This window comes from Aedes albopictus, chromosome 3 (genome assembly GCF_035046485.1).
Source record: "Aedes albopictus strain Foshan chromosome 3, AalbF5, whole genome shotgun sequence".
NCBI lineage: Eukaryota > Metazoa > Arthropoda > Insecta > Diptera > Culicidae > Aedes > Aedes albopictus.
In genome coordinates, this window is record NC_085138.1 from 240,016,369 (window position 1) to 240,028,703 (window position 12,335).

Consider the following 12,335-nt stretch of genomic DNA (forward strand, 5'->3'; position numbering starts at 1 on the left):
AAAAATATATCGATAAATGATTTCTGCTGTAAATTTTACGAGGAAAAAACCCTCTGAAGACCTCAAAGCAATCTAAGGCATGTGGAAAAAGTTATTGACTGTAAACCGAATGACATGCCAACAAAGTTTAACATGTAAGGAATAACTAAAAATAATAAAATCTCGTGATTTTATCGATCGGGTAAGGCTTAATAACTTTTTCCACAAATTTCGCATCGCTTTGCGGTTTTCGGAGGTCTGATTCCTCTTGAATTTATCTACAGAAATCATTCAACGACTTATTTTAGGGAGCAATGGCTGACCTCAAGCGATTTTTCTTTGAAGAAGTAAATTTTCCCCATGGTAAATCGTATGAAAAACTAAGAATGGCTGGCGCTAAAATATAGTTTCTTTGTTCAATCTGAAATTTTGCACAGTTGATTTGCGACCAAAATGAAACTCAAAAAGTATACAGGAGTTGAAGTTTTTCCATTTTTTATATTTTCCCATATAAACCGTGTACCAGGCTACTGTGTAGTGTCGGTAGCGGTTGTCTTAATTGGCTAAGTATAACACTTCGGATCGCCTGTTCCAGTGGTAAGAGTCCACTAAACAGGTGACCCCTAATTCATGGTGTTATGCGACTTTACGCTTACCGTGCCAAGGAATGAATGGTTATGGGGGGTCTAATAAAATCCTAACTACAAACGGAGCCTGTGGAGTACTAGGGCGCCCTTCACAGTATTCTAGGGCGCCCTTCACAGTATTCTGCCCTTACTGCGGATCCCATTTCAAGATCCAAATAAGTGTGCAAAATTTGGGCGCGATCGGTTATGTCTACGTTTTGCGCATTGCGTTTGAAGTTTGTATGGGATTTTACATGGGAAAACACACTTTTTTTTGCATTTCTATCATGGCAAGCTCGAACTTTTCTAAAACTCCTGAAAATCTTTGTCGAAGACCGCGAAGTGATCTGATGCTTATTAAAAAACTTATAACGTTGGCATTGCTTGCTAAAACAGCATGATTTTGTTGCTATTGTTATTCCTTTACATGTTAAAACATAAACAAATGCATGTGGTTCGTTTGTTATAACTATTTTTACAAAAATCGGATCATTTTGCGGTCTTCAACAAAGTTTTTCAGAACATTCTAGGCTATCATTTTACAGTATCGGTTAAAAAGTTTCAGACAAACTTTTTTAACTTATGACAAAAATGCTAAAAAGTAAGTTTCCCCATACAAAAACCCCTACAAATTTCAATTGCAATGCGCAAAGTGTAGACGCAACCGATCGTGCTCAAATTTTACACATATACTCAGGACCCGAAACGGAACCAAAAAAGCTTTGATCTGAGAAAACAGTTCCGATGACCCACGCTATCGCATTATGCGTTCTTCACAGTGTCCTCTGTGTGTGTGTTCGTCTCTGGCGTTCTTCAATCGATTGGTTTTTATCGCTGCTCTTTTTTCTTGTGTTGTGATTGTAAGTGTTTGATCGTGCCTAGTTTAGGTAGTGGCTATGGTTATGATAGCTCAGATCAATCTTCAGCATAAAAGAACAGCTTTGGTCCAAGAACCTTACTTTCGTAGGGAGGATTTCTATGTAGATGTAATGTTTTACTTTCAGTAAAATTGAAAAGACAATCTTGCGTGTCATGCCTTGAGCCCTGAAATGGTTTGATAAAACTGCTTGTTTGCAGCCTTGCTATTCCCAAATCTTGGTGGGATTATACTGTTAAGTTTATTCCGTAAGTGTATAATGTCTTCGTATGAAGATCAAACCTTTTTTTTTTTGTTTTTATTTATGTGTATTTTAACTAGTTGCTAATTCTACACTTAGATCAAACCTATCAATTTGACCTCTTTCTTCTGAAATGATTAGAACGCTTTGTCGAGCATCACACCCGTGATGTTTTTCTAGCAAACATGCCTCTCCATGTGAACCAACATGCTTACCAAAATGGAAAGTCCACTGTGATTTGTTTACACAATGTTGTTTACGATATCGGAAAAGCATTCATTCAAAAACAATTTTGTTTGGGTGTTTTCTCGGATTTCCAGGATACTTTTGAACACGTACCTTTCGATTCCATATTGGAAGCCGCATGGATTGTCCTATTTATCTTTCAATGATTTCCAATTGGATTTACCAAATGCTTTTCTCGGCATTACATCAAGCAGTGATTAGGAAATTGAGTGTTTGTGGATGCCCCCATGCGGGAGTCTTGCCATGACTTTTGAGGAATCTCGTAGCAGAAACGCAATTGAGATAACTCAATGGGGTTTTCCTACTTATGATTTTGTCCATCACAAGCCTCAACAGGCTGCTTCATTTGTATATCTAGTTGAGAATCCGACTGTGGAACTTTGAATCATTTGATATGTAACTACCCAGTTTTTACGCAACTGCGTTTCCGAGTACTCGGTAATTACTTGGTTAAGTGTAACTGACCTAAGAAGCCTGAATCTTCAGGATGTTCTGTTGTTCTGAAGCCGTTGTGGCAAGTAGCTATTGCCTTACTTTACGCTTTATGCGTTTTTTTTTTACAGTGCCCCTTTCAGGGCGCTGTTTGAACCCGTTGTGGTACGCTTATGCGATTATGTCGACCCTATTCCCTTACCTTCCCTTTCCCTATCCCATCCCTTATTCCTTCAATTCAATTCAATTCAATTTATTCCTTCACTCTCCCTCAGGTAAATGATGAATAGGCTCGTACTCATGGCGATGGCACAAATTTCCCAAATGGAGGAGAACTGAATTACTGATACCTGATACCTGGCTGCTTGTATGATTCCTGACTTTGGGGTATGCTGAAGTTATGTGTCAGTTATTCGTTACTGCTCGGGTAGTATCTAAAGCCAAATGAGTACTGTCGTGGAAGAGATTCAAAAACAAAAAAAAATGACAAAAAGATTAGCGCGTCATGGTCTCGGAGAAATGAGCTCAAATGGCGAGCTGTTTGCAGAGTATTGTGACCACAGCGATATGTTGCCACAGAGGATCGCTCTTCCCCATCGATCAGTAAATAAAGTTACAAGGGTTTCCTGTGATGGCTTTCCTGAATATTAAATCAACTGCATCTGTATTAGCCGAAAATGAAGACTTTATGTGCGCAAGATACGTAGCGCAATTATTGCACCCGATTATTATCTCCTAATCAATGAGTTCCGGTTGCACATCGCCAGAATCCATTGTCAGAGGCACCGGTTCAACACACGCTGACTGGAAGACGCTGTGGTGAAAAGTTCCTTCGTCGAGGACCTGGAGCATCATACTACCTACTGATTACGAAGGTGACAGCGTAGAAGATCAATGGAGCAACCCATCAAGGACGCCTTCATCGCCACCAGTGATTTTAAATTTGGATGAGCAACGCGCCCAGAGAATGCAGTGGATCACAAATGACACCTGAAGGGAGATAAAGGAGCAAATACCAAAATCACGATAGAGTGTGCCACAAATTGAAGAGCCAAAGCTGTAGCCCGTCAACGCTGTTCGTATCTAGAGAAGGAAACGCTTATTTAGACGGGACAAAAAACGTGGGCGAACTATACTATGCCATCTTATCAGAAAAAAAAAACAGCAGCGGAAGAAGCGGTAGTGGAGTGATTAACCGCTTCGCAAGAAGTCGATTGGCTAGGTCTCCGTTTAGGAGAGCTGAACCAAGCGGCAGCTGTGTACGTAGTGGAAACGCTATTTTCACCACGCCTTACTTGTCGCCAGAGGTAATGGACGAAAGCGTGGTTGATGAGGGCCATCAACAAAACAGACATGAGCTCTTTTAATGAGGTGTCTGTGCAGCAGCTTTACTCCTTAATTGACTTTGCGACCTTAAAGTCTAACATCAATGAGAACATCAAGCAGGCCCTGATGAGACTTCCGAAGTCAACGATGGTGGCCCAACAGGACCATGAAAGACTCATGGCAACTGTAGCAGCGCAAAGCCAGTGAAGTTGTTGACCCCGAAAGTCAGAAGTAAAGCCGGTAAATCGGACCCCAATCAGCCGTTCCGGAAAGCTGGGAATGGTGGGAAACTGGAAGTTTCAATCATTTATAGTTTTCAAGCCACCACAAGTTAGGATAGGTCAGGGGGAGGAAGCTTCCTGGACCGTAGTGCAAAGGACAAATAAAAAGAGGAAGAAAACGTTCCGGAGCATAGGGACATCAGACCAAAGAAACGTCCACCATGAAGACGGAAGAGTTTAAGTATTCGGAAGTCTTGAAGGTGATACGAAGCGACGCCAAGCTCATGGACCTGGGAGCCGACGTGCGACATTTTTGGACGTACTCGAAACTCGTACGGAAGGAATGATCCTAGAGCTCAATCGTGACAAGAAGCGCAAGGGCGCCGCCTACAAAAGTTTGGCGGAGGAGGTCCTTGGCGAAGGGGTCGAGGTGAGGGCTCTTACAGCAGAGGCGACTCTAAATGTGAAGAACCTACACGAGATTAGTGAAACTGAAGCGCTCGTCACGGCACTGCGGCAACAGTGCGAGGTGCAGGTGGGTACCGCAGCCGTTCGGCTACGGAAGCGGCTGGCAGGGACAAATGTAGCTTTGGTAATGCAACCTATTGCAGATGTAAATAAGTCCGTTAAAGTAGGGAGGCTACCTTTATCCTCTGGTGTGTATGTCATCTGATATTCCACGAGCCACCAGAGGTTTGTTTCAGGTGTCTGGAACCAGTACATAAGTCATGGAACTGCAATGGCCCTGACAAGAGCAAACTGTGTAGGAGGTGCGGCGCCGAAGGCCATAAGGTTGCACGAGTTCATCCATTTGACTGGTTTGTACTGGAAATCCTTGAACAACAGGCATCCAACGGGTGGTCCAAGAAAGCCGCAGTGAACAAATCGCAGTGCGGGTAACGCAGCTGAACTTGAACCGCTAACTACGGCAATTGGGTCGTGGATGAGTCCAGAAAAATGGCGGTGATATGAACGACGGGTGAATACCCCGTCCAGGAGTTGGTGTCTACTACCTTCGTGGTCGTCAAAGAAAACGAGATCTGTTTCTGAAGCTGTACTATGCCTCCGCGGTGGCCGATCGAGCAGTTCACGCAGATGTTGGACTGTATGACGACAGGGCGATGGCCGGTGGAAATAGCGGATGAATTTAATGCCTGGGCCGTAGAATGGCGAAGTCGCTTCACGAACCAGCGGGGTCAGATCCTGCTAGAGATATTGGCCATACTGGATGTCGACCTGGCTAATGTCGGTACCAAGAGCACCCGTAGTTGGAACGGTGCGGAGTCGATTATTGACGTTACTTTTTGTAGTCCTGGCCTAACAAGTTGTTCTACAACAACAGCAGGCAGCGGATAGAGGAAGAGGAAGCTAGACAAAGGCCAAGCACACGCAGGTGGAAGACATCATACTTCGACGAAGGGGTATTTAGGGAGGCGCTCCGCCGTGAGCGAAACCTACTTGGTTTAGACGGCGACGAGCTGGTAGCGGTGCTCTCCCTAGAAATGGGAGACCACCGGCTTAGTGGTGAACCGACGCGATTGCGGACCTCCGCCGCACCTGCATACGGGCTAGTCGTCGGATGCAGAAAATACGATCTGAGGGAAGAAGAGTCAAACGAACGGCGTGTGGTATTCGCGGCTGCGAAAGCCGCGCTGGAGACTGACATAAGAGCAAGCAAAAAGGCCTGCTTTGAGGGTCTCTGAGTGTCAATGCAAATCCGTGGGGTGATGCCTACAGAATCGTGATGGCCACAACGAGAGGTGTAAAGGCTCCTACTGAGTAACCTCCTGATATTTTGGAGGGGATCATCGAGGGGCTTTTTTCGCGTCGTGATCCTAGTCCTGGGTCACCTTCCGTAGAACAGCCTGAGACTGGGGCTGATGATGAGGAGAGGGCCACCGATGGGAGCTTGCGGGGACAGCAAAGTCCCTTAGCGTAGGTAAGACCTTAGGTCTAGACGGAGTACCGAACCAGGCCTTAAAAGTAGCTATTTCAGAGGCTCCCGAGATGTTCAGTTTTTCGTAGAAATGCCTGGACGAGGGAGTTTTCCAAGTAGTTTGGAAGAGGCAGAGCCTGATTCTATTGCCAAAGGCGGGGAAACCACCCAGAGACCCGTCGGCATATAGATCACTATGCTTGATCGACACGGCGGGGAAGGTGCTCGAAAAGATCATCCTCTATAGAATGTTGAGGCACACCGTGGGTGCCCCAGCAGAACAAAAGTCACAAAGGAGTATCAACAGCGCAGGTTTTTGATTGTACAGGAGTTACATTCATGTAATTCTAACTCAAAGCAGAATAACTTGAAAATGACTCGTGTCCTACCAAAAAACTTGCGCTGGCGACACTCCTTTGGGTGTAAATGGTCTCTCGAGCAACCAGTACGGCTTTCGGAAGAGGAGGTGGACCGTAGACGCTATCCTTTCATTTACAAAAACCACCGAGGAAGCGCTCCAGCGTAAGAGGAGGGGGTTTCGCTGCTGTGCAGTAGTGACTCTGGATGTAAGGAACGCATTCAATAGCGCCAGCTGGGCGGCTATTGCCGATGTGATCCTGCGTCTAGGCATACCCGGGTACCTGTATAAGATTCTCGGAAGTTACTTCCAGAATCGAGTACTAGTTTTCGACACAGTGCTGGGTTGGAACTGCTTTCAAATAAACTCAGGAATCCTGCAAGGTTCCATTCTGAGTCCGGTGCTATGGAATGCCATGTATGATGAGGTGTTGAGGTTAGAGTTCCAGGTGGGGTGGGAGATCGTCGGCTTTGTTGAAGACATTACGCTAGAGGTCTAAGGTGAATCGATCGAAGAAGTGGAACTGACTGATTCCCCCTTGATCGCAGTTGTGTAGGAATGGAAGAGATCCAGAAAACTGGAATTGATTCATGTTTATTACGCCTGCAAAAGAGCCTCCACAGCTCTAGTGGCACTGGGAGATTTCGAAGGCACATCAGAAATCTTCAGAGGATTTTGTGCTAGTTTCAGAGGCGTTACGTAAACGTTATGTAGGCGTTTTCAGGAATTTTGGGGAGTCTCAGTTGCGTTACAGGGGGTCCGGGGGGGTTTTAAGGAGATTTCAAAGGCATTTCAGGATGCTTCAGAGGATTTTTGGCAGATTTCAGAGGCGTTATGTAGACGTTCTTGAGCATTTCTGAGTGTCTCAGGTGCGTAACATGAGTCCGAGGGTGTTTTATGGGGTTTTCGAAAGCATTTCAGGAAGCTTCAGAGGATTATATGCGCATTTAAGAGGCGTGACGTAGGCGTTTTCGGAGGTTTCTGAGGGTCTCAGGTGCGTTACACGGGTTCCAAGGTAGTTTTAGGGGGATTTCGAAAGCATTGACGATAGTGTCAGAGGGTTTTGGGAGACTTTCAGAGTCGTTACGTAGGCAATATGTAGGCGTTTTCGGGGATTTCGGAGGATCTCAGGTGCGTTACATGGGGTTCGAGGGGGATTTCGAAGGCATTTCAGAGGATTTTAGGCACGTTTTAGAGGCGTTACGTAGGTGCTACGTAGGCGTTTTAGGGGGCTTCTGGGGGCCACAGGTGCGTTACACCGAGGGATGCGAGGGGTTTTAGGGGGATTTCAAAGCATTTCAGAAAGCTTCAGAGGATTTTGGGCTAGTTTCAGAGGCTTTACGGATCTTCACCCCACACTACGTGGACCTCCCTGTCCAGGTGTCTGTTGAGCACATTTTACCCCCAAACATATGACTTTGGTGGGGAATACAGGGTATAATAAGCACTAACCCTAATCTTAATTTGTGGCCGATATGCCTAAATATGCACACGACTGATTAAATGGGGCATCTTTTTTTTTATTCTTAATCACTTTACCTAATTTACAGCTCTATTGTCCACTAGGGCACTACGTGAGCGATTTCATTTGACAGCTGCACCTACATTGTGTACAGGGCCTGAATGTATATTCTATTCTACTTTATCGAACTGGTTGCCTTTCTGCTGCTTTCATTTTTCTACTCTATACATGGTAGAATGATGAGCACAAGGATGATGGATGGCCGTTCTTCCTTTCCAGTCCGATTGGGGGTCCATTATGAGTAGCAGTTCGCCGATATCCAGGTATCCGGGTCCATTTGAGCCACAGGGCTCAGAAGAGGGTCAATGTCAGCCGCTCTCGGGGGAAGAGCAACTGACGAAAAATTGCAAGTGCCGGGGCTGGGAATCAAGCCCATGACCATTCGCATATGAAGCGAACGTGTGACCAACTACGCCACGGGCCCCGACAAATGGGGCATCTTAAATATATATAATTTGCTTTGAGACGCCCCATTTAATCAGTTTAGCGCATAGTTAACATATTTTATAAAATGCTTATTATGTCCTTAGTTCCCCATCAAAAGCTGAAATTCTATAGAAAAATTCATATATATGTCTTTTTGATAAGATTGGTTTCAGTACCAATGCTAATAAGGGAAATTAATTTATCCATTACTTGACAAAAAATCAGGGCAAATTGATTTATTCACTACATGACAAAATCAGGACAAATTGGGGTAAAATGGACAGCTATATATACAGGGTGTTAGGTTCCTGAGTGCAAACTTTTTAAAGGGTGATAGAGGACCATAATTGGTGAAAAAATTGTTCTACGCATATGGTCAAATCTCAACCGTTACGTAGTTATTGAACTCCCCATGTTTTTGACTCTTATTGCCTTAACTGGCTATAACTTTAAAACGGTCAAACTTATCGCACTTTTTTAACCCTTATTCGAAAGATTATTGAATTTTCTATCAAATGGCATCTTTGAACCGATCGGTTTAGTTAAATAACTAAGTTTTCTAGATCAAATAGCCTAAAAGTTGTGTGTTTTAGTTTGTTTTTGTCAATTATCTTTGAAAAATGCGTAATAATTTAAAATTCTTTCTTTGACAAAGTTGTGGCCCCTGTTTTACTCTACAATTTGTTCTTTGACATGAAACTTCTAGCTCTTATTGTTTTCTTGCAATTTTGATTTCAACGTCGCATTTCAGATCAGAAATTTGCAATCGTCATAGTAAGCACTTTTTTGCGCACTGTGCTGCACATTTAAATCAAAATTGCAAGAAAACGATAAGAGTTAGAAGTTTGGCGTTAAAGAACAAATTGTAGAGTGGAACAGGGGCCACAACTTTCCCAAAGAAATTTTTTAATTTATTACGCATGTTTTAAAGATAATGGACATAAACAAATAAAAACATACTATTTTTAGCTATTTTGCTCTAGCAAACTTAGTTATTTAGCTAAACCATTCGGTTCAAAGATGCCATTTGATAGAAAATTCAATAATCTTTCGAATAAGAGTAAAAAAACTGCGATAAGTTTGACCATTTTAAAGTTATAGCCAGTTGAGGCAATAAGAGTCAAAAACATGGGGAGTCCAATAACTACGTAACGGTTGAGATTTGACCATATGCGTAGAACAATTTTTTTCACCATTTATGGTCCTCTATCACCCTTTAAAAAGTTTGCACTCATGAACCTAACACCCTGTATATACCATTCCGAGAATGATTGTAGTATTAATCGATAAACCGCATTTGTATATATCAAAAATGATCCAGGGCTTCATGTTTTGCATCCAGCGACATTACATAATCATACAAAATATGTTATTATTCAGCAGTTTTAGGGGCATGTAGGGTAAAGTAGGGAAAATATCTTTCATTTATACGCATGATAACTGTTAGCTTCCAATTGCACCTAAAACTAATTTCAACAATTTGGACAACTCCCGAAGATTATTCTGGTGATAAACCATCTACCGCTTTTTGTTTATGCCAAACAAATCAACTTTAAGTCAGTAACATTAAAAATCCATTCATAATTAGGAAAAATTGTGAATATGTGACAGTTGTTGGGGCATATAGGGCAAAATAAGCATTCAAAAGGATCTTTCATGTATTCTTATGATTCATATAAACTTCTTATTACACCTGCAGCTATTTTCAATGATCTACAGTCGTGTTAGTTGTTTGAAAGTATATTTTGTTTCCCTTTTTGTATGAAAAAAGGGCAAAATGGGACAAAATGGACCACTTCCCTTGCCGTGCGGCGAATGAAATTAGCACCAATCGATTTCTCGTATTTTTTTTACGTCAGAAATGGTCAACTTTACGTACCGAAACCAGCGGCGTTAAAAGATCCGTTTTCTGGGTCGATTTTTCCCACTGTGCCATGGTTTGGAAGGAAAAAAAAAAGATTAGTGGCCCTCTAAGGACATGACACGTGGACCATGCTCGAGAAGAACCTGTAGGGTTCTGGAACAAATTTCATGGAAATTCCCGAGAACATGCAGAAGAAACTCTGGTACAACTCCGTAAGTAATTTTTGGGAGCTTTACTGAAAAAAATAGAATAAGCCTCGAATATGTTTTCCAAGATGAGTCTCAGCTAATTCTTAAACGAATCACTGAAGGAAATGCTGTACAAATCTCTTAATTTTTCGTAATTGCGATCAGCACAAAACTTTAAAACATGATTTGGCAGTAATCAGTTCGCTCTTACAGCATCAGAAACGTAGCAATGTTTTCAGCTCGTTTATCATCATCTACCTGGGACGAATGTGACTCAATTTGGGGTTTGCAGTGATCAGCAAGCAAAACTTGCGTTTTTATGCTTTCGTCATCTGCCATTGAAAGTATGTCTTCGCCCGAACAATCTACGGGAAATCGTCACGAAAACCCATCGCATGGTCATTTCATTTTCCCCTGCTAGGTGTAAGTACATACAGCGCAATGACAAGGAAATCCATGGCATGGGTGAAATTGTTAAAAATATCACACAAGGCCACCAGGATTTATAAAAATCTCTCGTGCACCCGGGAGCGTGATCCTGCACGTTCCCGACGACGACGACGACACCCCCGCCCGCCTGCCCGTTCCGAGCAGGATAACGTCGAACATGTGTGCCGCCATGCCAGCCATGAGCCAACGCTGCCAACGCCAACGGGGTGAATGCTATCGGTTTTATTACTTTCAGCTAAATGAGATTTTAATGAGAGAATCCGAAGGTATTTCAACGCCAACGGAGTGCTGAAAGTTGTACTTGTTGTGGCAAGGCGAGGATGAAGGTGGTCGCGTTCGTCGGTGGTAGCTGGTAGGATCCTCCCCGTGAACGTGTCCTACTAAACGGAACAACATCCACTAGAACGGTGGAGATGGGTGTACGTAAACGTGAGAGAGACTTGTATGGATGTCGAAGGAGATGTGGGACGTCGGTAACTAGAATGGAATATGTTTCTCCGATCTATTAATGTTTCATCCTTTTCGAAACTAATGCTCTACTATCACATATACCACCAAGGATCTTGGACGATTCAAATGGGATTTCACTGGTGGCGGCAACAGCGATCTACGTGCACGGAGACATCAAAACCATCGCACACCAACTGAGGGTACGAACCAAAGTACGAACTGCACAACGAGGCAACGGGAAAGGATTAGCACCTGCGGTGAAATTAATTTCCCGCGTGTGTTTGTGTCGGTATGTGAGCTGGGTTTCTTTTGGTACTACGCTGGCAGTACGTGGGAGTAAGATACATTCGTGCATGTACCTGACGCATGTGTGACGAAGGTATGTATGCTCGCTCAGTTTGTTGGTCGGAACGGAATGAATGATGCTGATGGCTATGTGCGGTTGGGGACGTCGAAGAACGCGCGCGCTTGGGTAGATGACATGGGTGATTTGTGCAAAGTACTAGATGAAGAAATCAAAAAAGGTTGTGACGCGAGATTTTACCGAGGATGTACGACATCTACCTACTGGGAAAAAAGGTGGTGAGGTGAGAGACAGACTACAGCGAGACTACAAACGTTTATGATAATGATCTTGTTTGCAGTCAACCTGTGCTCGCATATTCTGTCGCTTCTCATGCGATGCGGGAAAGGTTCATCAAGACAAGAATGGCATGCCCCATTAAATAACTCATATAATGGTAATCTGATTATGTGAGAAAATAAAATGTGTCGTAAAATTATTCAGCAGGCAGTAACAACAATGGATGGAAACATCAAATGGAAAGACGCAATTGATGCGGTTAGGTCTTCAAAGGGTTTCAACACGCTTACCTGAAACAGTGCCTGGTCCACCTTGGCGTTCGCAGGGATTTGGACTTTGTACAGCTTTTGGTCGAATTCCGGAGCATGGTCATTTACGTCCTCTACCTGAACAACGACTCGGGTGGTGGAAGATAGCACAGGGGCTCCGTTGTCCGACACCAACACCTGTAATTGAAATTGAGAGAATATGTTGAACGTGTTGAGCTCTTTTCATAATTTACTATTGCTGTTTGTTGGTATGGAAATTTCGCAGTGATTGTCTTACACAGATCGAAAAAAGAGTGTTAAATTCTGTGACATATAATGCACATAATTGGAGCGTGGGATAT

General features: G+C 43.4%; 1 protein-coding gene across 7 annotated transcripts in view; it reads right to left on the minus strand.

Moving 5' to 3' along the window:
• The window catches only part of LOC109409390 (fat-like cadherin-related tumor suppressor homolog), a 1,285,617-nt gene that overhangs the window by 230,357 nt on the left and 1,042,925 nt on the right, over positions 1-12,335 (minus strand). For all 7 annotated transcript variants that reach the window (XM_062859767.1, XM_062859766.1, XM_062859763.1 and 4 more), the window contains one exon: positions 12,016-12,171. In XM_062859767.1, the coding sequence (XP_062715751.1) occupies positions 12,016-12,171 (156 nt within the window). The remainder of the gene's footprint in view (positions 1-12,015; positions 12,172-12,335) is intronic.